This window comes from Eurosta solidaginis, chromosome 1 (genome assembly GCF_040869045.1).
Source record: "Eurosta solidaginis isolate ZX-2024a chromosome 1, ASM4086904v1, whole genome shotgun sequence".
Lineage (NCBI taxonomy): Eukaryota > Metazoa > Arthropoda > Insecta > Diptera > Tephritidae > Eurosta > Eurosta solidaginis.
Genome location: NC_090319.1, coordinates 296714740 through 296741305, shown reverse-complemented (window position 1 = coordinate 296741305; position 26566 = coordinate 296714740). Strand labels below are relative to the sequence as shown.

The window sequence follows — 26566 nt, the reverse complement described above, 5'->3', positions numbered from 1 at the left end:
GAGCATTTTAAGAGGGAGTTGGCCTTAGGTCTATCGGTGGACGCCTTTTCGAGATGTCCCCATTAAGGTGGACCAGGGGTGATTCTAGAATATGTTTGTACGATATGGGTATCAAATGAAAGCTGTTAATGAGTATTTTGAAAAGGAGTGATCCTTAGTTCCATAGGTGGACGCCGTTTCGAGATATCGCCATAAAGGTGGACCAGGGGTGTCTCTAGAATGTGTTTGTACGATATGGGAATCAAATGAAAGGTGGTAATGAGTATTTTAAAAGGGAATGGGCTTTAGTTCTATAGATGAACGCCTTTTCGAGAAATCGCCATAAAGGTGGACCAGGGGTGACTCTAGAATATGTTTGTACGATATGGGTATCAAATGAAAGCTGTTAATGAGTATTTTGAAAAGGAGTGATCCTTAGTTCCATAGGTGGACGCCGTTTCGAGATATCGCCATAAAGGTGGACCAGGGGTGTCTCTAGAATGTGTTTGTACGATATGGGAATCAAATGAAAGGTGTTACTGAGCATTTTAAGAGGGAGTGGGCATTAGGTCTATAGGTGGACGCCTTTTCGAGATATCGCCATTAGGGTGGGCCAGGGGTGACTCTAGAATGTTTGTACGGTATGGGTATCAAACGAAAGGTGTTACTGAGCATTTTAAGAGGGAGTGGGCATGAGGTCTATAGGTGGACGCCTTTTCGAGATATCGTCATTAGGGTGGGCCAGGGGTAACTCTAGAATGTTTGTACGATATGGGTATCAAACGAAAGGTGTTACTAAGCATTTTAAGAGGGAGTGGACATTAGGTCTATAGGTGGACGCCTTTTCGAGATATCGCCATTAGGGTGGGCCAGGGTGACTCTAGAATGTGTTTGTACGATATGGGTATCAAATGAAAGGTGGTAATGAGTATTTTAAAAGGGAGTAATCCTTAGTTCTATAGGTGGACGCCTTTTCGAGATATCGCCATTAGGGTGGGCCAGGTGTGACTCTAGCATGTTTGTACGATATGGGTATCAAAGGAAAGGTGTTACTGAGCATTTTAAGAGGGAGTGGGCATTAGGTCTATAGGTGGACGCCTTTTCGAGATATCGCCATTAGGGTGGGACAGGGGTGACTCTAGAATGTTTGTACGATATGGGTATCAAACGAAAGGTGTTACTGAGCATTGTAAGAGGGAGTGGACATTAGGTCTATAGGTGGACGCCTTTTCGAGATATCGCCATTAGGGTGGGCCAGGGGTGACTCTAGAATGTTTGTACGATATGGGTATCAAACGAAAGGTGTTACTGAGCATTTTAAGAGGGAGTGGACATTAGGTCTATAGGTGGACGCCTTTTCGAGATATCGCCATTAGGGTGGGCCAGGGTGACTCTAGAATGTTTTTGTACGATATGGGTATCAAATGAAAGGTGGTAATGAGTATTTTAAAAGGGAGTAATCCTTAGTTCTATAGGTGGACGCCTTTTCGAAATATCGCCATTAGGGTGGGCCAGGTGTTACTCTAGAATGTTTGTACGATATGGGTATCAAACGAAAGGTGTTACTGAGCATTTTAAGAGGGAGTGGGCATTAGGTCTATAGGTGGACGCCTTTTCGAGATATCGCCATTAGGGTGGGCCAGAGGTGACTCTAGAATGTTTGTACGATATGGGTATCAAACGAAAGGTATTAATGAGGGTTTTAAAAGCGAGTGGCCCTTAGATGTATATGTGAAGGCGTTCTCGCGATATCGACCAAAATGTGGACCAGGTGATCCAGAAAATCATCTGTCGGGTACTACTAATTTATTTATATATGCAATACCACTAACAGTATTCCTGCCAAGATTCCAAGGGCTGTTGATTTCGTCTTGTAGAACTTTTTCATTTTCTTCTACTTAATATGGTAGGTGTCACACCCATTTTACAAAGTTTTTTCCAAAGTTATATTTTGCGTCAATAAACCAATCCAGTTACCATGTTTCATCCCTTTTTTCGTATTTGGTATAGAATTATGGCATTTTTTTCATTTTTCGTAATTTTCGATATCGATAAAGTGGGCGTGGTTATGGTCAGATTTCGCCCATTTTTTATACCAAGAAAAAGTGAGTTCAGGTAAGTACGTGGGCTAAGTTTAGTAAAGATATATCGGCTTTTGCTCAAGTTATTGTGTTAACGGCCGAGCGGAAGGACAGACGGTGGACTGTGTATAAAAACTGGGCGTGGCTTCAACCGATTTCGCCCATTTTCACAGAGAACAGTTACCGCCGTAGAATCTATGCTCCTACCAAATTTGAGAAGGATTGGTAAATTTTTGTTCGACTTATGGCAATAAAAGTATTCTAGACAAACTAAATGAAAATGGGCGGGGCCACGCCCATTTTGAAATTTTCTTTTATTTTTGTATTTTGCTGCATCATATCATTACTGGAGTTGAATTTTGACTTAATTTACTTATACACAGTAAAGATATTAAATTTTTTGTTAAAATTTGAATTTTAAAAAAATTTTTTTTAAAAAGTGGGCGTGTTCTTCATCCAATTTTGCTAATTTTTATTCAGCACATATAGAGTAATAGTAGTAAGGTTCCTGCCAAATTTCATCATGATATCTTGAACGACTGCCAAATTACAGCTTGCAAAACTTTTAAATTACCTTCTTGTAAAAGTGGGCGGTGCCACGCCCATTGTCCAAAATCTTACTAATTTTCTCTTCTGCGTCATAACGTCAACCCATATACCAAGTTTCGTCGCTTTATCTGTCTTGTGTAATGAATTATCGCACTTTTTCGGTTTTTCGAAATTTTCGATATCGAAAAAGTGGGCGTGGTTATAGTCCGATATCGTTCATTTTAAATAGCGATCTGAGATGAGTGCTCAGGAACCTACATACCAAATTTCATCAAGATACCTCAAAATTTACTCAAGTTATCGTGTTAACGGACGGACGGACGGACGGACGGACGGACGGACGGACGGACGGACGGACGGACATGGCTCAATCAAATTTTTTTTCGATCCTGATTATTTTGATATATGGAAGTCTATATCTATCTCGATTCCTTTATATATGTACAACCAACCGTTATCCAATCAAACTTAATATACTCTGTGAGCTCTGCTCAACTGAGTATAAAAACCTATCAAAAACCAGGACCTATGTTATAAAATAACTACGTCCTCTTGGCAAATACTAGAAGCTTCCTAGGACTTAAGTCAATTTCTGCTTCTAGATCTGACAGCTGTATCACTCCTAATAGCTGGAGTCTTAGTCTGGCAAGCGCAGGGCACGAGCACAGAACGTGCTCGATCGTTTCCTCCTCCAGCCCGCACTTCCCACATCTGCTATCACTGACCAAGCCTAATATAAAGGCATGTGACGCCAGAAGGCAGTGTCGAGTCAGAATACCCGTCATGAGTCTACAGTCCTCTCTTTTTAACGATAGATGCAACTTTGCTAGTCTAAGGTTTTAAGACCTACACATCATTTTCGACACTTTACAGCTCCGCGCTTGCACCCACGCCTATCGTGCTTGATCGATCATGTACACCTCTCGCCTTCGCTTAATCTCTCCGATTCTAATTGGGACGTCTATGGAGCAAGCTTCAAGGGATACGCCCTTTTGAGCTAGTTTATACGCTTTTTCATTCCCATCCATTCCCATATTCCGTGGGAACCAATATAGATGTATGCTTCTCCCTGTGCCGATTATATCCAAGGCAAACCTTGTTATTGTTGCGCTAAAGAGCCCCTTTAGTCAATTTGGTATTTTAGTCAACTCTTACGACAGCAATACCTGCCGTAGATATATTCGAAGCCCCTAACCCGCTGGGGTGGTGTTTTGGTAGTGTAAGGTATGAAAGTTTAAAAAAAAAAATTTAAATTGTTTTGTTCCAACCCTTAAATTTCATATACTGAACAAAAATTAAACAATTCTAACGATATTTGGTAAACACATTATTTTATGATGGAAACTATTTTATACCTTCGTGCGGAAGACGATACTTCTGTATGTACAAGTTGTAAATTTAAGCTTTCATGTTATTTAATTTTCGGAAAATTCTTCTTTTAAATGTATTCTTACCTTATGTATATGACGGCCGCCATGGTGTAGTGGTAGCGTGCTCTCTACACCAAAGTTATTGTGTTCAAGCCCCGGACAAAGCAACGACAAAAATTTATAATCAAGTGTTTTCAATTCGGAAAAATTCTGTTTAATCGAGGTCGCCGCTTGCCAGTGATTGAGCAAATATGCCGAGTATATTTCTGCCATGAACATTTTCTCAGTGAAATCTCATTTGCCTTGCAGAAGTCGTTCGAAAACGGCTTAAAACATATAGAAAAAATAAAAAGGAGTACGACGCAAATTGAAAGAAAAGCTCGGCCTAAAATCTCTTTGGAGGTTATCTCACCTTAAATTTGTTATTTTACAAATTTGGACACATACAGCTGGGTATATATTCGGTTCCGCCGGTACCTACCTCGTTTCCATACCTCTTGCAAAGACTGCAATATTGTCCTTAGTTTCCAAGAACTTTGCTATAACCTTTCATATGTTGTTACAATATTATACTAATGCAGCTTTTCCTTTTGTCTATTTTCTTTTCAGGTAAAATGCCAGAAATCAATCATATTAAAACGAAATTTTGCTGAAAATCCAGTTATTTATAAAATTTGCGTGTTACATGATTATATAAAAAATATTTCATGCTAATTAATGTGCTAATAAAAAATAATGAATGATACAGAATGATAGTAATTAAAAACGAAAAACAACAAATACTTACGTAGCAAAAAAGTATACCAAATTTCTGCATAAAAAATATCCACAAAATTAAAAAAAACTCACAATTTCAATAATAAAATTGTTGCAAATGCGCTAATTCGTAAGAAAATATTTGTGAAAATTCACAGTTACCCAGAAAACAAGCAATTCTCCTTTATTGCAAGATCACCAAGGTTGTAGTAACATAAATTTTCTGCAATCTGCACAAGCAAATGTGGAACAAGAAAGTCGTAAAACAACAAAATAAATAAAGTTGGAATCAGTGAATCAATTGTGAGGTATTAAACTCGACTTACGGTATTTATTACGCATATGCCAGCGGCTGGCTACAATCAATTCAGAAACGTATATTTGTAGATTTTATTTGAAAGTGTTAACAGTCTTGTACGTTTCCTTTGTCGTGTTTATCCCGTCGGTTAACGCGCGCGTTCGCGTTATAAAAAAGTTATAAAAATACGAAGAAATCGTTTGTTTCTACTACAAAAAATCGCGTATTAATCATTTCACAAGTTGTTTGCTATGCTATATTTGACTTTGTTACAATCAAATTAAATTCATTTGTGTACATACAAATTGTGAAAAATACCCGCAGGTGTAATAAATTATAATTATATGCAGATATATTAGCATACATTGATAAAAGTGTCAGATAAGAGTCTGTGACGCGATTTTACTCAGCAATTTAAGGAAAGCAATCAAAATCTTTACAAAATGGTAAGTTATTGTGATTTAAGTATAAAAGCGCGCCGTAGAAAAAGGATGCGGTAGAGAATGAAAGGTTCCCTTTTTGAGGGGTTTCCAGCGCTATTAACAGCTGATCTAACTCAATTGTCAATCTCGCCTTCCCGTTGTGAATCCGGTTCATTTAGCCGGCGAGGCTCTATCAAGCTCAAGCTACTCAGAGAAGTAGGGTGTTTAATAACCTTGAATGTTCGGTCGGGCTAGTATCTTAATTCTGTAATTTTCCCGAACGCAATTAATATCTGGCAAAGGACCATCAACATCGATAAAACTTCCAAAGGCCTTCAGGTAGTCTCTACAGGAAGAAGGAGAGGAAGAGGAGGCGACCATGGAGAGCTTGCCTTCCCTTTTCAGATCATCTGTTAAACTTAGAAACAATGCCAATGATCTCTCTGTTAATTTCAAAAAGCTTTTCTGATCAGCCGTATTGAAACACAGACCCCTTTAGTCAATTTGGTATTTTAGTCGCCTTTTACGACAGGAATACCTGCCGTGGATATATTCTAAGCTCCTAACCCGCTGGGGTGGTGTTTTGGTAGTGTAAGGTATGAAAGTTTCAAACAAATTTTAAATAGTTTTGTTCCAACCCTTAAGTGACATACATTGAACAAAAGCGTGGATTAGAAAACGCATTAAACACTTTTTATGAGTCACTGGGTGATTCTTGTTGGGTAGATGATGTGAACTCTTTTATTTTTGGTATTCTCGTATGTTTTTAAAAAGTGAACAATCTATAAGATAGAGCTAGTTGAGAATACCAGCTTGCTCGAAAGTTTCATTAAATTGAAATAAAGTTGTTTTCTTCACCCTGTAATAGCGGCAAAATTAGTTTTTTCTTTATAAAATATCTAAAAGGTCAATAGAATTCAAGGAGTGATACATTGTTGTAAAAGTATTCACTCGAGCCCCAGCTAATCCGATTAACCCTTCTGTTACGTTAAGAAAAACTTACACACGTGTTGTTAAGTTCACCAAATTACCAGCCCTATTTTTTCTATGTATATCGGCTGAAAGTTTTATCATCTAAGATGCAGTTTTCAATATTTATAAATTTTGTTGATTATTCTTAGGTTTATAGACAACTTTAGGCTTATAATCATATAAATGAGCTCCTATGATACATGCTAAATTGTTATGCTCACGACAGTATTGTGTAATATTTTGGTTCACATACGTATTTCTTGTTGCTATTTGCAAATGCTTGCAATTAAAAACTTTTCAATACAAAATCGATATTGTTTCGAATAAAAATGTATAATTCGTCGATAACTTTTGCTATCGATAACCCTCTTTTCCCTTCCCTACAGCTCGAGGACAAGCGCCAACGTTTTAAGTTATCAAAAACATTTAAGTAACGTACCGATAACTGAAATCGACACATTTTCGGCAAAAATCGAAACATTTGCTGTAATAATTTGATAAAACGCCGACTAGAAATTGGTAACACTTTTATAATTTTTTGGTAACTAGCCTAGTAGGGTGGAGCCGTGTGTAGAAGTCCACGAAAGTGGGGAAAGCTTCTGACCGCCATTCACCTGGGAATGACCAGAGCGATTCTTTTGCATGCGGTTCAAGCAGCTCACTACTGCCGGTCGCTTGCGGCCAAGTATCCTCTGGGTAGCCGCTAAACATCCGGATGTTTAGCGGTGAGCTAATGTGAGAAGGCGACAACCTGGCTATGCCACTCTGACATAATCGGTTTAAGGGCTAGCCGGGGGAGATCTCATCGGCAGCGTCTGTACACCTCTAGGTGCGGCTGCAAGCGGGCGTGTGTCTTGGAGCAAGCGGCTCGCTATATAAACGTGCAAGTAATATTTTCACCCCCGCTGAGCGGGTTGTGCGCTGGGCTTGGGACCCGCCACGTAAACCCATACTCCAATGAAATATAACAACAAGCCTCGGATAAATACACTCTCTATTGATGACGACCATGGCAAACGTTTGAATGCACCCGGAAAGTCCGCTCCCTGAATGGGATTGGTGCAGATGCCCGGCTGGTTGATGTCCTCGTCAAAGCAAAATCTGACATCACCGCCATTCAAGAAATGCGTTGGACGAAGCAAGGAAGAAAGAGGATCAAAAGTTGTGACATATATTGGAGTGGCCATACGAATAAGCGCAGTTTCGGCGTCAGATTCGTGGTGGGAGAGAGACTTTGTCGCCAAGTTCTGGCATTCACAGCTGTGGACGAACGTCTCGCCGCTATCCGAATAAAAGCAAAATTTTTTAATATATCATTCATCTGCGCCCATGCGCCGATAGAGGAGAAAGACGATGAGGTAAAAAACACTTTTTATGAACAATTAGAACGCGCATACGAGCGCTGCCCCCGTCATGATATAAAAGTCGTGCTTGGCGACTTTAACGCCAGGGTGGGCAAAGAAGGACTGAGGCTGATTGACTTTGCCGGTGCTCGAAACATGGTCATATTCAGCACGAGGTTCATGCATAAAAAGATACATCAAGCTACATGGAGCTACATGGCTGTCTCCTGATCGAAATACTCGCAATCAGATCGATCACGTTGTGATAGACGGACGGCATGCCTCCAGTGTTTTAGATGTGCGCACGATCCGAGGACCTAACATCGACTCGGACCATTATCTCGTTGCAGCCAAAATACACACCCGCCTCAACGCAGCTAAAACCAAGGAACAAAAAACAAAAGGAAAGCTAGACGCCGAAAAGCTTCAATCACAACAGACTGCCAATGATTTCGCAACTCGAATCTCACACCTGCTTTCTGAGAGCACAACTCATCCTGAAGGAATGCAGGAGCAGTGGGAGCATATCTCCAAAGCACTTCGTACCGTCGCCGAGGAAAAAATTGGTTACCGGCGGCCACGAAAAAACATCTGGTACCATGAAAAATACCGCGTTGCAACCGAAAGAAAAGACGCTGCCTACAGGGCTACGTTAAAAGCGAGGGCGACAAGAGGAGTGTGTGAACGCTATCGTGAGTTGAAAAGGGGAGCGAAACGCCTTTTCAGGAAGAAAAAAGCAGAAGCAGAAAGGCGTGAGTGCGAGGAGCTTGAGCTGCTAGCCACCAGGAATAACGCCCGAAAATTCTACCAAAAAATACGGCGACAGACGGAAGGTTTTAAGACCGGGGCAAACTCTTGTAGGAATGAAAACGGCGACCTTGTAACTGATGTCCAGAGAGTGCTTAGATTATGGAGGGAATACTTCTCTGCTCTCCTAAATGGAGGCAGAAATTCACCGCGCAGAGATGAAGAACCCGATCCCGTAATGATGGAATATATGTCCCCCCGCCCGATTATGACAAAGTTAGAATAGCAATAACCAGATTGAAAAACAACAAGGCCGTGGGCGTTGATGGATTGCCTGCGGAGCGATTCAAGTTCGGGGGCGAGGAGTTGGTAAGGCGCATTCAGCAGCTTCTTAGCAAAATATGGGCGGACGAAAGCATGCCCGACGGTTGGAATCTAAGTGTTCTTTGCCCAGTCCACAAGAAGGGGGATACTGCAAAATGCACCAACTATCGTGGAATCAGCCTTCTCAATATCGCATACAAGGTCCTTTCAAGTGTATTGTGCGAAAGATTGAAGCCCACAGTGAACCTGCTGATCGGACCTTATCAGTGCGGCTTCAGACCTGGTAAATCTACCATCGACCAGACTTTCACAATGCGCCAAATCTTGGAAAAAAACCGTGAAAAGAGAATCGACACATATCACCTCTTCGTCGACTTTAAAGCCGCCTTCGACAGCACGAAAAGGAGCTGCCTATATGCCGCTATGTCTGAATTTGGTTTCCCCGCAAAACGTATACGGCTGTGCAAAATGACGTCGAGCAACACCATCAGCTCAGTCAGAATTGGGAAGGACCTGTCCGAGTCGTTGGAAACTAAAGGAGGTTTCAGACAGGGTGACCCCCTATCGTGCGATTTCTTTAATTTGATGCTGGAGAAAATTATACTAGCTGCAGAACTTAACCGCACTGGAACAATATACTATAAAAGCGTGAAATTACTGGCATATGCTGATGACATAGATATCATCGGCCTAAACCCCCGCGCTGTTAGTTCTGCTTACTCCAAACTGGAAAAAGAAGCAGTAAAGGTGGGTTTGGTGGTGAATGAGGACAAAACGAAGTACCTGCTGTCATCCAGCAAAGAGTCAGCGCATACGCGCCTTGGCAACCACGCTACTGCTGGCAGCCATAATTTCGAAATAGTAAAATACTTCGTTTAATTGGGAACCAGCATCAACACTAGCAACAACATCAGCACTGAAATCCAGCGAAGAATCAATCTTGCCAATAAATGCTACTTTGGACTAGGTAGGCAATTGAAAAGTAAAGTCCTCTCTCGGGGAACGAAAATCATACTCTACAAGTCACTTATCGTACCCGTCCTGCTATATGGGGCAGAAGCATGGACCATGACAACAGCAGATGAAGCGGCTTTGGGAGTGTTCGAGAGAAAAGTTCTTCGAAAGATTTATGGACCCCTACGCGTTGGCGATGGCGAGTACCGAAGAAGATTTAATGATGAGCTGTACGAGCTATACGCAGACATCAACATAGTCCAGCGATTTAAAACGCAGCGGCTGCGCTGGCTAGGCCATGTTATGCGAATGAATGATGATGCTCCGGCCAAGAAAGTGTTTCTATCGGAACCCGCCTATGGAAACAGAGGTAGAGGGCGGCCCCCACTCCGTTGGAAGGACCAGGTGGAAAACGATTTAAACTCCCTTGGTGTGACCGATTGGCGCCGGTTGGCGGAGCGAAGGAGCGACTGGCGCACCTTGTTGGACGGCCATAACCGTTTAGACGGTTAAGCGCCAATTAAGTAAGTAAGTAAGTAAGCCGAGTAGATTTATGTAACCAAATCATTAACTTGGCGATAAAAAAATCAATATCTCAATGATAATCTTTGCTATGGGTAGACTTTCCTTCGAGTTTCTCTCCATATGGAAGCTAAGTCATACGTACATTGTTTTTAAAATGCTTTTCTGTATAGTGACTACACTTAAACTTAAATTCTGTATTTCCCCATATATCATACCGCTTACAAACACTACGCTTAGCCTTACACTTTTCTTACGCAGACGGTTACAAATTCTTATATTTTGTTCCACCGTGCCAATACGAAGGTGGATTATCAATAAAATTTAGTTACATATCTTAATTGGAGCTGTGTCAGTGCAATTTCTTAAAAATTTACTGAAGTTCTGTTGTACATCATAAAGTCAAAGTAGAATTTTCGTCATTTACTTCAAATTTTACAATCACGAACACTCAGGTTCCTTGCTAATTTCTCAATTTTATTTTAGTTTTTTTTTCATTTTTTCCAACATTAATTAATATTTAGAATACGACCATGATTAGTTTGCTTATTTTTATACTCAGCTGAGCAGAGCTCACAGAGTATATTAACTTTGTTCGCCGCATAACGGTAATCCGTAACGGCATAAACTAATCGAGATAGATATAGACTTTTATATATCAAAATAATCTGGGTGAAAAAAGAAATTCATTTAGCCATGTCCGTCCGTCTGTCCGTCCGCCTGTAAACACGATAACTTGAGTAAATTTTGAGGTATCTTGATGAAATTTGGTACTTAGCTTCCTTGGCGCTAATCACAGATCTCTATTTAAACTGAACGAAATCGGACTACAAGCACGCCCACTTTTCGTTATCGAAAGTTTCGAAAAACCGAAAAATTGCGATAATTCATTACCAAAGACGGATAAAGCGATGAAACTTGGTAGGTGCGTTGACCTTATGACGCAAAATAGAAAATTAGAAAAATTTTGGACAATGGGCGCGGTACCGCCCACTTTTAAAAGAAGGTAATTTAAAATTTTGCAAGCCGTAATTTGGCTGTCGTTGAAGATATCATAATGAAATTTGGCAGGAAAGATACTCTTATTACTATATGTCTGCTTAATAAAAATTAGCGAAATCGGATGACGAACACGCCCACTTTTAAAAAAAGTTTTTTTAAAGTCAAAGTTTTACAAAAAATTTAATATCTTTACAGTATAAAAGTAAATTATGTCAACATTCGACTCCAGTAATGATATGGTGCAACAAAATACAAAGATAAAAGAAAATTTCAAAATGGGCGTAACTCCGTTCTTTTTCATTTAATTCTATGTGCTTTTTAATCTAAATTATGTGAAATAATTTTTTTACTTCTTTAAATGAAGAAAGAAGATTTAATTATTAGTCCATTAGACCAATAGAAAAGCTAAGATGCAAAAGAGCGGTATGCGTGAATTAACAGATAAATCATGAGAAGAAAATGAGTAGCTGATTTTTTTTTTTGCAGCAGGGTATACAAATATATGCTTTTTATATAATAAGTGCGTGTATACAAATGGGTTCGGCAAAAGGACTGGCTTTTCCAAGTGAATACCTGCAAGGATAAACATAATCAATATGTGTTGGGTACACAAAATTAATAACGCAGATTCTAGCAACAGTTGCCTAAGGCGCCTGATTTAGAGAAAACGAGGGAAATAGAAGGCAAGGAAATTACGGCAATTTTCAACAAATCATTCGAAATACAATAAAATGCAAAATAAAAGTACAACAAAGTTTTAACAAAAATATTTACACTTACATGTACATATACACATATTTATTTACTTTAGAGACCACTTTTCTGTGCATGTTTGTATTTGTCCATTTATTTGCGCTATATTTGCTTGGGGCTGAAAAAGTTCGTCTCACTTTCCTTGCACTTTTATCTTTAGTTTTGTTTATTTAGTCCAAATATACACATTAAGACTGTGATATTGAAGTTGACAGCGCAAAATGAGTTTGTGTGTTGGTTTGTCTTAAACGCGCATTCATATTAACTTTGCTGCCCTTTGTTGTTGGCCTTTTCCGGGCGTTAACGGCTAAGGTACGTTAAGCTTTAATAAGTATTCATAATTCACATTCTTCACGAACATTTATACATATAAAAGTTGGTAGGTTTGTAGATATATAAATAAGTATGTATGTGTTTGTGTACATAGCCATATATTTTTGATTGTTAGGACCTGTATTTTGAAAGTAAAGTGAATACATGAAAAAGTTCAGTTGATTTAAAGATTGCGGTCAGTGCTAAGACTTATACAACTAAAGTGGTAGTTCTATGACAATTTCCTTAAATTGAGGCTTTTACGAGCATGCTATCAAATACTTACACCATCATTTGTTTAAGGTTTTAGGCAATCGAACATTATTTAAAAAGGAAAAATAATGTTTTAGATTAATGTGTATATAAAACTTAGCATGCCGTCGAGATCTAAGCAAGAGATTAGCCCTCTTGCTATTTCAAACTTTATCTCTTAAGACACAGGATTATTTACTGGGCTCAAAAAGTTTAGCTTTTGACCTAAAAGAAGGTTATGTTGAAGTGGCTGCCACATAGCACATTTAGGCCACTATTATTATTGTGGAACTGCAAAAACACACCAATACAGTTCCTATTCAAACCATTTTGAGCACTAATAAGGGCTACCAATTCCGTTATATCACACATCACCATCATCTGGCGCAATTTATCCAAAAGAGAAGCATTCAAATTGCGCTGCCTTGGGCCTATTAGCGCGGAGTTAACAACCGTTTCACTCCCTTCGTGCCTTTACAACCCCTGTAGGAACTACGATAAGGCGCTCCTAGCTTTTTTGCATGCCTACCTATAAAGCAGATAAGGAAACGTGACGGGTTCGTTTAGGATCCCAGGTTTCCTTCGATGTGCGACAAACCAGTGTTTTTAGCCAACTTTGGTCGGCTTGACGTTGGATGTGCTTCTTTAGCATTTGCTTGCATGTGACGAGGGGCATAGCTAAGCGTTTTGGGTCTGGAAGAATCCAAAGAAAATAAAAATTTGGTAACATATTGAAAAATTTTAAGTTTTACAAGCCATAAATAAAAATCTCTTTAACATGTCATGTTGAAATTTAGCGAGGACATTGTTCTCGCTCGATACTGTAAATAAACGGGGTGAACATAAAAATAGTCTGCTGAAGAACGCGACCACTGTAAAAGAATGTTTTTTTATACTCAGCGTGCCTTGCATACATATATAAAGGAATCGAGATAGATAAAGACTTCCATATATCAAAATCATCAGTATCGAAAAAAAATTTGATTGAGCCATGTCCCTCCGTCCGTCCGTCCGTCCGTCCGTTAACACGATAACTTGAGTAAATTTTGAGGTATCTTGATGAAATTTGGTATGTAGATTCCTGAGCACTCATCTCAGATCGCTATTTAAAATGAACGATATCGGACTATAACCACGCCCACTTTTTCGATATCGAAAATTTCGAAAAACCGAAAAAGTGCGATAATTCATTACAAAAGACAGCTAAAGCGACGAAACTTGGTAGATGAGTTGAACTTATGACACAAAATAGAAAATTAGTAAAATTTTGGACAATGGGCGTGGCACCGCCCACTTTTAAAAGAAAGTAATTTAAAATTTTGCAAGCTGTAATTTGGCAGTCGTTGAAGATATCATGATGAAATTTAGCAGGAACGTTACTCTTATTACTATATGTACGCTTAATAAAAATTAGCAAAATCGGAGAAGGACCACGCCCACTTTTAAAAAAAAATTTTTTTAAAGTAAAATTTTAACAAAAAATTTAATATCTTTACAGTATATAAGTAAATTATGTCAAGATTCAACTCCAGTAATGATATGGTGCAACAAAATACAAAAATAAAAGAAAATTTCAAAATGGGCGTGGCTCCGCCCTTTTTCATTTAATTTGTCTAGGATACTTTTAACGCCATAAGTCGAACAAAAATTAACCAATCCTTTTGAAATTTGGTAGGGGCATAGATTTTATGGCGTTAACTGTTTTCTGTGAAAATGGGCGAAATCGGTTGATGCCACGCCCAGTTTTTATACACAGTCCTCCGTCTGTCCTTCCGCATGGCCGTTAACACGATAACTTGAGCAAAAATCGATATATCTTTACTAAACTCAGTTCACGTACTTATCTGAACCCACTTTATCTTGGTATGAAAAATGAACGAAATCCGACTATAACCACGCCCACTTTTTCGATATCGAAAATTGCGAAAAATGAAAAAAATGCCATAATTCTATACCAAATACGAAAAAAGGGATAAAACATGGTAAGGTAAGGATTGTTTTATTGACGCGAAATATAACTTTAGAAAAAACTTTATAAAATTGTTGTGACACCTACCATATTAAGTAGAAGAAAATGAAAAAGTTCTGCAGGGCGAAAAAAAAAACCCTTAAAATCTTGGCAGGTATTACATATATAAATAAATTAGCGGTATCCAACAGATGATGTTCTGGGTCACCCTGGTCCACATTTTGGTCGATATCTGGAAAACGCCTTCACATATACAACTACCACCACTCCCATTTAAAACTCTCATTAATACCTTTAATTTGATACCCATATCGTACAAACTCATTCTAGAGTCACCCCTGGTCCACCTTTATGGCGATATTTCGAAAAGGCGAACACCTATAGAACGAAGGCCCACTCCCTTTTAAAAATACTCATTAACACCTTTCATTTGATACCCATATCGTACAAACAAAGTCTAGAGTCACCCCTGGTCCAGAAAGGACCACTCCCCCTTAAAATACTCATTAACTCCTTTCATTTGATACCCATATTGCACAAACGAGTTCTAGAGTCACCCCTGGCCCACCTTTATGGCGATATCTCGAAACGGCGTCCACCTATGGAACTAAGGATTACTCCCTTTTAAAATACTCATTAACACCTTTCATTTGATACCCATATCGTACAAACGCATTCTAGAGTCACACCTGGTCCATCTTTATGGTGATATCTCGAAAAGGCGTCCACCTATAGAACTAAGGCCCACTCCCTCTTAAAATACTCATTAACTCCTTTCGTTTGATACCCATATTGCACAAACGTATTCTAGAGTCACCCCTGGTCCACCTTTATGGCGATATCTCGAAAAGGGGTCCACCTATAGAACTAAGCCCCACGCCCTTTTAAAATAATCATTAACACCTTTCATTTGATATCCATATCATACAAACAAATTCTAAAGTCACCCCTGGTCCACCTTTATGGCGATATCTCGAAAAGGTGAACACCTATAAAACGAAGGCCCACCCCCTTTTAAAAATACTCATTAACACCTTTCCTTTGATACCCATATCGTACAAACAAAGTCTAGAGTCACCCCTGGTCCACCTTTATTGCGATACCTCGAAAATGCGTCCACCTATAGAACTAAGGCCCACTCCCTCTTAAAATACTCATTAACTCCTTTCGTTTGATACCCATATTGCACAAACGAATTCTAGAGTCGCCGCTGGCCCACCTTTATGGCGATATCTCGAAACGGCGTCCACCTATAGAACTAAGGCCCACTCCCTTTTAAAATACTCATTAACACCTTTCGTTTGATGCCCATATTGTGCAAACAAATTCTAGGGTCACCCCTGGGCCACCTTTATGGCGATATCTCGAAACGGCGTCCACCTATGGAACTAAGGATTACTCCCTTTTAAAATGCTCATTAACACCTTTCATTTGATACCCATATCGTACAAACGCATTCTAGAGTCACCGCTGGTCCATCTTTACGGCGATATCTCGAAAAGGCGTCCATCTATAGAACTTAGGTCCACACCCTTTTAAAATACTCATTAATACCTTTCATTTGATACCCATATCGTACAAACGCATTCTAGAGTCAACCCTGATCCACCTTTATGGCTATATCCCTAAATGGCGTCCACCTATAGAACTATGGCCCACTCCCTCATAAAATACTCTTTAATGCCTTTCATTTGATACACATGTCATACAAACACATTCCAGGGTTTCCCTCGGTTCATTTTCCTACATGGTTATTTTCCCTTATGTTGTCACCATAGCTTTCAACTGAGTATGTAATGTTCGGTTACACCCGAACTTAACCTTCCTTACTTGTTTTTTAATTCATTTTTGTATTTCCCATTTTCCTTAAGACAACTTTCCTTTTCTCCTATTTTGATCGCCTTCCTCTCTTTTTCCCTTTCTTTTCTCTTTTCTATTTCCTTTCCTTTCTCTTTTCTCTTACCGTTGCCCTTTCCCGCTTCTTTTCTTTTTCCTGTTCCCTTTGCTTTTTTCATTCTTCTTTTCGTTCTCATTTCTTCACTTTCGCAATAAAGAATTTCCTTCTTACTTTACTTTACTTTACCCTTTATTATTAATATTGTAGTGATTTGGTTTATGCTCACTCTCTGGTCAACGAATCTTAAATATTTCACTCATACGAATTAGGTGCACCCTAACGTGCAGAATATGAGGATTATAGTAAGTTGGTATGAAGCTGCTATTATCAAAAAAGTTTTGTCTCACACAAAAGTTTGTCAAATTTCAAAAAAAAAAAAAGAAAAAAACTATTTCACTATAAATTTTGCAGATCGACTAAAAAGCCAAAATCCTTCTGGTGTAGGCATCAGTTTTTAGGTTGCCACATATTTACATTGCAAGAAAAGATACGTATCTATATAGATGTACTATGTGAGCATGCATGAGTCAGTGTCAGTAGGTTTTGATACGCCGAATGTAACGAAAAAAACCGGCACCTGTAGAAAGCTTAGCAAAATATTTTTAGTGTTTGCTTCGGATATTTGTTTTCTATACGCATTTTCAACATTTCGTACCCAAACAATTTTTCAACATTTTATTAGCGAAAGTTGTTTGTCGTTTTTGTTCATTCATTTATGCGCCTGCTTTTGTTGTGAAAGTTGGATCTAAACTGTTTTTGGATGGGAGAAAAACAGTATGGTGCTGTGTGAACATTGAAAAATTATTTTCTTCTGATTAAAGTTAAATATCTGGTTTTTTCTCGTGGCAAAATAAATCATGGGGCATCAGGTAAAATTCGTTAAGTTGATTGTTTCAAACTTGAGACCTTCTTGACCCTCTCCCCCACGTTGAGCATCCATGACAGCTTACTGTCTAGGATGATTCCTAGATATTTTGTGCAAGGTTTCTCCTGTAAGGTCAGCCCTCCTAACTTAGGCCTGGTCCAATTTGGGACCTTGTACCTCTTTGTAAACAAGACCATATCCGCCTTCTCCGCATTGACTTTCAACCCGACATGAGATGCCCAGGTATGAATATTCCGAAGCGCCCGACCCATCAAAGAACTAATCGTTGGAAGGCACTTTCCGATTATGACAATTGCAAACTCATCTGCGTAAGCCGTAAGTTTTACGGGTCCCTCATCGAATCGCGTGAGCAGTTGGTTGATGACCAGCGTCCACAGCCGAGGTGGTAGCACCCCTCCCTGCGGCGTGCCCCTGTTCCCTGATTTCGGTGCCTGGTACAATCCTCATTGTAATGTAATCTTCCTGCAATTTAACATAATCGCCCATTTAGAAACATTATCGAAAGCCCCGGCAATGTCCAAGAAGACTCATAGAGAATATTCCTTATATTCCAGAGATTTTTCTATGTTTATTACCACCCTATGCAATGCGGTGTCTACCGACTTGCCTTTGGTGTACGCATGCTGTTTCGCTGGAGCACTCTATGTCCGTACAGAAACTTTTCCATGAGTTTCTCTTCGCCCTGGTAATTTCACGCTTGTAGATCCTCAGTAGATCCCTGTACTCGTCCCGACATACTTCGCTTTCCGCGGTCTTTGCGAGCTTAAACATCTCTTTTACCTGTCTTCTTAGAAGACTCAGCTCATTGCTCCACCATGGCGGCTTTGCTTTTCCTCTGAATCTTCTTAGAGGGCAAGCTTTGTTATACGCAGTCATAAGCGTCCTTGTTGGGAATTCATTCGACTCCTCCAGTTCCTCCACATTGGCAACCTCTTTGGGTTGTCCCAGTTTTGTTTCTACATGGTTCTGGAATTTAGTCCAGTTCATTGACCTAGGATTTCTAAAGGTTCCTCCCTTCTCTACCCTCTTTAGGGGGATGCTGAAGCAAATATACGCATGGTCGGAGAAGGATGGTCTATCAAGAACCATCCAATCATACCTTGATATATAACGCTCGGAGCTCAATATCGAGAATATTGTTGGATGTTGGACCACTGTATATAGGGACATTTCCCCTGTTGGTTATCTGCATATTGGTTTGCAGGATGTCACAAAATATAGATTCGTCTCTCTCGTTCGTATCTGCTCCTCCCCACGCACTGTGGTGCGCATTTGCATCTGAGCCTATGACCAACCGCCCTTTGCGCCCTTCCTCCTGTACTAGCCTTTTGCACTCCATCAGTGGAACCTCCGCAGCATGAGTCATGAAGCAGGACGCCAGGATAAATGCCTGCTTATTCTTTTGCTCAACGGCCACCGCTACGAACTCCTCAGTGGTGTAATTAGGCAGCATATATGAATGCAGCTGTTTCCTTACCATTACTACAGCTCGCAGCCGTCCTTCCGTTTGCGCGTAGTAAACGCCAAACCCGCGCGCGCTAAGTCCAGAAACCTTTCCTGCCGATGAGAGCCACGGCTCTTGGATCAGCGCCACGTCAAACAAACCCTCCTCAAGGGTAAGGAGGAGTTCGCTCGACGCCACTTTACTGTGTTGGAGGTTTATCTGTAGGACTCGCAGCACGTCTTGACGTGGTCGTCCTCCCTTGCCCTTTTGGTTTAGAGAATTTCGAGGCCCCCTTCAGCCTCTCATGACTGTTGTGCCGGGTGTTCCTCTGTGCGAGTCACAGCACTATTTGGCGGTTGGTCCTCTTCTAACACCTTCGTGGTGACGTCGGGGACCTCCACCTGTCTTTTTTCCATTAGGCTTTTGAGGTCCTTTTCGACTTCGCCCACCTCTACCGTGATAGGGTTTTTATCCTCGGGACTTCTTTTCCTGAGTCGCATGTAAATTTTGCCAGTGCCAAAGGACATTTTGCCAAGCTGCGTGTACAAAATATCCTCCGTATTCTTGTTTATTTGGAAGATGTAGAACTGACCATCCTCGGTAGGCCGCGATACAGTAAGTACCTTCCTGTGTCGGTATGTTCGGATTCTAATTCTGAAAAAGTCGCAGTGTATCCTCCGAATTCATCAGGCATGGTATCCATACCTTAACTTTTGGTACCGTGGGGATTTGCGCTTTATCCACCACCTCAAACCGCGCGTTCATGCCTTGCCTTTGGAGTTTTGGAACCACTTCCTCCAGCCACCGCAAGCTTGCGATGTTGTCGCACGCTATCATCTTCACACCATTATGCCATCCCCCCCAATCAAGGGTTGGAAGGGGCTTACTTGGTTGTTCCCGCATCATCTTAAGCATTAAGATAATAAGCTCCCTTTCCACAGACCTCCACTTTTCAGTAGTCATTTATCCGAAAGGACTGCTGCGATCAACCAGCGCCACAGTCAGTGACTGCTTTGCCATATCACTCATCTTCTCGGGAAAAGCCGGAATCTTAGTTTTATCTCCCTTTGGCTCCTCCGAGAAAGGCGAAGTCTTAGCGTTAACTCCCTTTAGCACCTCCGAGAAATCCGGAGCCTTAGCGTTGTCTCCCTTTGGCTTATCTCCGATTTCCGTAGTTGGAACTCCTTCCGACTCGCAGCTTTCGAGGTAGTTGCTACCTCGCTATTGGGGCCTATCTGTCTTACAGCTTTGGGCCTACTTGTCTTGTCTATGCGATTGCCCTGCCTCGCGGCTCTAGGACTGGGTCCTTTCTGCCTCTTTAAAGCAGGCTTGTCGCCTTCCGCCGAACGCTGCCTCTTTATTCTGCCATTCGACTCTTCTTCCTCCTCGTACCGTTTGCAGAACCAAGGGTTTCTCGCAGCAAACCTTTTGAACTGCCTTCGACCTACTTCTACCGCTTCATGGGCCCATTCCAAGCACTCGATGTCCACTTCTGTTGGGTCGACTACTACTCCCAAGCGTTGCACAATTTTAGTGCTGCACGGCACTGCGATAGAGCTCTTTTACTTCCTCTGCTCCGTACCCTTCTCCACTCTTCTACTCCGTTTTCATTTGTGTGCTTCTCCAACACGGAGTTCATTGAATCAGCACTACTCTCGCTCCTCGAGTCCGACGCATCGCTTAATTCGTATTTGTCGTCCTTGGATTGCAACTCAGACCTCCTCTTTACATCGTCCTTATTATGAGTCGTTCATCTTGGTCGTACGACCACCTGCCCGAAAAGGCGGGCTCAGCGGTCCAGTATTATATAAGACGAACAGGCCACAATAGAGGTGCAAGGGTGCGCAAATGGCGGACAAGGCGATACATGTGTACACCGATGGTTCCAAAGTATTGGAAGGAGTAGGGTCTGCGGTATAGTGCGCTGATCCGGAAATAAGCAGATACTACAGGCTGCCGGATTACTGTATCGTTTTCCAAGCAGAAATATTAGCCGTAACCAAAGTAGTAGAAACCTTGGAAGAGAATAGCTTAAGCTGCAACCGTTTTAACTTTTATATTTACAGTCAAACAGCAATTAAGGCAATAATCTCGCATAGCACAGCATCTAAATGCGTGTTAGAGTGTAAGCAGTATCTGGATAGAATCGGGACAGGGAGAAGCATACATCTATATTGGGTCCCAGAGCATATGGGAAAAGATGGAAATGAAAAAGCGAACTAGCTAAAAAGGGCGCATCCCTTGAAGCTTGTTCCGTAGACGTCCCAATTAGACTGGGCGAGATTAAGCGAAGGCGAGAGGTGCACATGATCGACCAAGTGGGAAAGGCGTGGGTTCAAGCGCGGGGCTGTAAAGTGTCGAAGATTATGTGTAGGTCTTTCAACCTTAGACTAACAAAGTTGCTTCTATCATTAAAAAGAGAGGACTGTAGACTCATGACGAGTATTCTGACTGGACACTGCCTTCTGGCGTCACATGCCTTTAAATTAGGCTTGGTCAATGATAGCAGATGTAGGAAGTGAGGGTTGGAGGAGGGAACGATCGAGCACGTTCTGTGCTCGTGCCCTGCACTTGCCAGGCTAAGACTCCAGCTATTAGAAGTGATACAGCTGTCAGATCTAGAAGCAGAAAGTGACTTAAATCCTAGGAAGCTTCGATTATTTGCCAAGAGGACGGAGTTATTTTATAATATAGGTCCGGGTTTTGATAGGGTTTTTTTTCAGTCTGGTAATTTAAACAAACTCCTGGTAACACTACGAACTCATTCAGTCTATGCTAGATCCTCATGGACCGGCCAGTTCAACCCAACCTAACCTTTTAGTTGGTGCTTAATTCCTTGCGCTTAAAAATTCATAGGCCCTTATTTCACGCATACTCCTCTTAAATCGTTAGTAGGCCTATTCTGTAATAGCTTCTGTCATTGGGGACCACAAAGCCTTGTGGGGTTTTGGGACATTAGCTGTTATGTATGCCGATATTTGTATTTTTTATTTTTTTCTCCCCTTTCCGAAAAAGTATATTTGGTTCATAGGGCAGAATGTGTGTAACGCGGTGTTAGATATCTTCAATTTTCAGCATAACGGCTTAGGATTTATGGCTTCTAAGTCTTTAAAATTTTCTTCTGTAGGCAGTGCCACGCCCATTTCCCAAAATGTTTCCAAATTTGTATATCTTATCATAAAGTTACCTTACGTGTTAAATTCCATCAGTTTATTGATTGTTGGTAGTGAATTATCGCATTTTTCCAATTTTTGAAACAAGTTTTCTCAATTAGAAGAACATTTTTCTAAGCGGGGTTGCCCTTCGGCAGTGTTTAACAAGCAAGGGTATTTCTGCCATGAAAACTTCTCAGAGAAAACTCATCTGCCATTCAGATTCGGCATAAAACAAGTATGTAGGTCACGGCCCGCCAACTTGCAGGCAGAAAGGAGCACGACGCAAATTGGAAACGAATCTTGTCCTAAAATTTTTTCGGAGGTTATCGCGCCTTACATTTATTTATTTTATCATGTTAAAGAATTGGCGGAAATTTGTGATAAATTGGAGTCTTTATCTATTTCGATTACTGTTTTACATATTAACGTAATCCATTCAAAGTTCTGATACAAGTCCACGTTGAGTATAAAAAAGTTTAAAGTTGCTTAAAAGGAGCGGTTTAAGGTCTAGGCTCCAATTTTTAGACTTATACTTATTGTATAAGGACCGATATTTTTCAGGCACCAAAACCCAACTCTGTAAGATTCTCATACATAGTCAAAAGGCGCCGTTGTTTTTAATGCTGAGATATTAGTTAATTAGTATGCATTTCGCAGTATATAAATTTATTAAAATTTAATTCAATCCCTATAATAAGTAATCATACAATTTTTAAGAAAATTATTCTGAGTACCTAGAAACTCTGCGAGTGCACGAACACTCATGCAAGTTAATAGCTCCGACACATAAGCAGTTTTTCATATAGTTGAGTTTAACACAAGCTTATGCATTATGAGTAGATTACACGCATTTTTATGGAGAACGGTAGGATTCACGATACTTGCACCATCTGATATTGAAAAGTAGTCATCTCCCAAATTTTGTTCCAAGCAAATCATAAGAAGAAGAATTTGACTTTTGCTTTGGCTAAGGGTGTTGGCACACTTTGCAAGTGAAATTATTTTTCCCACTGGTTGGTAAATTTTCTAACAATTTTCGCAATTAAAAACTGCAATATAACAATCGAATACGACACAAAATATGTTACCAAGTAATTTTGTTGTATAGAGAGAATGTTTATAACAGTGCTTGGCGAAATTTTGAATGTGAATGGGCAAGGCTGAAGTTCCTTCATATTTATAAACGCAACATCTTGGTTGACTGTGGATATGTTATTGGAATGCATAAGCTTGTGTTAAACGCATCTATATGAAAAATGTCACTGCACCGCGGCCTTAAGGCTCTTTTGTATTCACGAAACTTATTAGCAATTCAATAGACATCACAAAGAAACAGCATGTTGTCAATTATATTTAAAGTTTTTGATTTTTTCAGAGCATGTGCATACAGATAAATAAATATTTGTGTATATAAATGTACATACATAAGTATCGCCAACTAGAGGTTTACGCCGATCACTTTCTTACTTTAAAAAGCTTGATTTTTCTATTTAAAAAAATAATACTTAGGCAAGGTTTTATTTTTATGTATTTCAGGAAATTAACGTTTCGGCTATTTCGCAAAGATCCGGGATTTTTGCCTCAAAAACCCCCAGTTCGTTCAATAATTTTCAGGAGTAGCTCTTTTCGGAGGGATTGTCCCTCGTTCACTTACCCCAGGGAGGCTTTGAACCTAACCCCGGAAGATACTGCTACGTCTGCTGAAAAGATATAGAGATACACATAATGGTCACACTTTTGTCTGTATATCTCGCGTAAAGCGTAGTTTCACCTGGGGTTAACTCCTAATAATCGTGGCGAACACAAATTCTTTAAATCATTTGTGGCCCCTTGCCGGTCACGCACAAAGGCGACTTACGGTTGCTATTAATGATCTATTAATACTCATGACCCTCGTGGCACAGAGAGCATCCAGTTTTTTGAGCTAAAATTCCCAAACAGTAGCAATCCCAACCACCACTCGCTACCACGCCTCCTGACCCTCACTCCATATGCCAGCACAGAAGCTATAGGACTGCGGCTTCTAACTCATATGTACGTCGTCGACGTCATTTGAGTTAGAAGCTCTAGGTGTAGTTCCGAAGACTTTCTAACAGATGTTTTTGTCGCGCTATGCTGCCGAGCTACACCAGAGAAACACTTTCAAACGTTAGGGAGTGACTATTCGGCCAAGGATGCCGCCCTCTAAATCATAAACACTCTAAGTGGATGTCATTGCGTAACTCATGGTGAAAATCGTATAATCCTCGGCGCATCTACATAATTAAAATTTTACAAGGACCCTGGATACAATTTTTAAAATGTAGACCAAAGTTTGCAGACGTTTGTGTTCACAACATTAATTTCAATAGTATTCGTTAAATCAAAACGATATTTTAGAAAGGATGACCGCGTAGCTTCAGTTTTCAGACTGTTTGACTGTCCACTACGTTAGGGTAGTAGCACACACGGTTATTAGTTCGACTGTCTTGGAAAAGCTTTTGCATTCACCACTTTGGGTATTCTTGCGAAGGGCAAAGTCTCACCTGGTAAATATATGTGCCTACGTATTCACATTTGTAAAAGGAGCCGTAACGCGTAGGTTATATTTAAATTTGGTTGGTAGGCTATAAACAATGTGATTCACTCCAAGGGACTAGTTTTGGATAGGGCCGCCAACCTTAGGAAATGTCAAACCGTGAGAATTGGGTGTTGATGGATGAAGTGTGACAATCAAAATTAAGATTTCAGACGCTTTATATAGTTTCGCAAATAAACATCAGGTGTTTAAATTTAAGCCCGAGTGATTTTTCAAACCCTTCTCATACGTACATATATCCTCAACTTAATTATGAGGTAAGAATCATTTCAAAGGAGTGTTTATGCCCCTAGAACCTACTAAAGGATTGTTTTTTTAAATCGGTACCTTTTTTGGGTAATTTGTTTTTTTTTAACAACTTTATTATAAAACTTTTCTTTTAGTGTTTTGTTTTAATAAGTAGCAGTGAAGCGCATCCGTTGATATCACTTTCGACCATATCCGACCAATTTTCGACATGAACAATAAATGGCCTAAACAGTTTTAAACGAGTAGAAAATATAGTAACGCGCCGGACGCCGCCGCGCCAACATTTTTGACATTCGGCGGCGCGTGCGAAAAACGACTAAAATCGGCGGCGGCGGCGGCGTTTATCGGCGGCGTATATCTCTAGCGCCAACAAGTTTAATTAAAAGCTGCCACATTAATGAGGCAATTTTTCTACTTCTTCCTTTCAGTGCGCCGCAAGAGCATAACACGAATTCGCTCTGTTATCTGTTTTTAATTTCTTCTTAGTGTTTTCAATTTTCTTTGCGTCACGCTTTGGTGCGACATCATTAACAGCGGTACGTTTTACCTAACAAAAACGCAAAGGAAGATGTAAAAATAAAAATATAAAAAATAAAACAGAAAAATTGAGGCAAAAACAAAGAACGAGAAGAAGTAAATAAAGAAAATTGTAGCAATTTAGAAAACTAATTACACCACGGTACAGAGGCCATAAAAGAAGCATAAATAATTTGTAATACTTAGCCAACTACTGAAGAATAGTTAGCAGCAGCCCACTTTGGTTTCAATGCATTTCTGTTGGTGACCTTGCATTCATTTTAAATTTATGCACACTCGCATGCACAAATACTTACAATTATATAAATACTTCTTGCTGAGTCAGAATAGTAAATACTATTTTACGTACATACATAAAGTCATTTCCTTTTTGGTAACATATCTACTCTGCAATTCTGTGCTATTAAGAAATACTTTTTTCATTTGAATTTTATTCGCTTTTAATAAATTTATTTACAAATTTTCAGTAGAATAGTTTTTCTTCTCTGCAATGCGCACGCACATATAAAATATGTGTAAAGTTTAGCGTGAAATATTTATATGACACAACAAATGTGAATATATCAATAACAATAAAGAAAAAGAAATTTTCTCTTGATGGAAGAAAAGTCCCTAGGGTACCTAAAACATTTTCCGAAAAGTTTTTCCTTGTCAGTGATTCAGCAAATATTTTTAAAGCAGCAAAAACTGGAGTCACTAATATAATCAATTTGAACCATGATACAAAAAATGGAGGTATTTCCATTTCATGTGACGTTAGCCACTTGGGGGACAATGACAATTTCACTAAAAACAAGCTACCAGAATGAAAAATGTTACACATTTTTCTAACTTTGATGGATTTCATATTAACGGATATGACTGAATTACTTTCATAGTTATTTTAAACAAAAAATAAAAAAAATAAATGAGTAGTATGCATTGGAAATATTTTAATACGAAATATGAACCTAGAAAAGAAGATTTTTAATAAGTTTTTCGAGCTCCCGAAAATTTCTTTGTTGGAAAAAACATGGTTTGAAATATACAAAACAAGGGTATATAGTAGGCCGGGTCGATTTGTGGGGAGGCAAAAAAATCGCAAATTGCTCAGTGAAAATCATATTCTAGGGATCAAAATAAGATATTTTGCCGAAGGAACTATACCTCTAAAACGAATTCTGATGTCCCCCAATTTGGGTCGAACTTTTGGGTAGGGGCAAATTTTGAAAAATC

The 26566-nt window shown here is 39.8% G+C and overlaps 1 protein-coding gene across 2 annotated transcripts in view; it reads left to right on the top strand.

The window, feature by feature from the left end:
* Gycbeta100B (guanylate cyclase soluble subunit beta-1-like) overlaps positions 1–26566 on the top strand; it is a 522131-nt gene that overhangs the window by 29254 nt on the left and 466311 nt on the right. For both annotated transcript variants that reach the window (XM_067761157.1, XM_067761156.1), the window contains exon 2: positions 4589–5479. In XM_067761157.1, the coding sequence (XP_067617258.1) occupies positions 5477–5479 (3 nt within the window). In that variant the 5' untranslated portion in view covers positions 4589–5476. The remainder of the gene's footprint in view (positions 1–4588; positions 5480–26566) is intronic.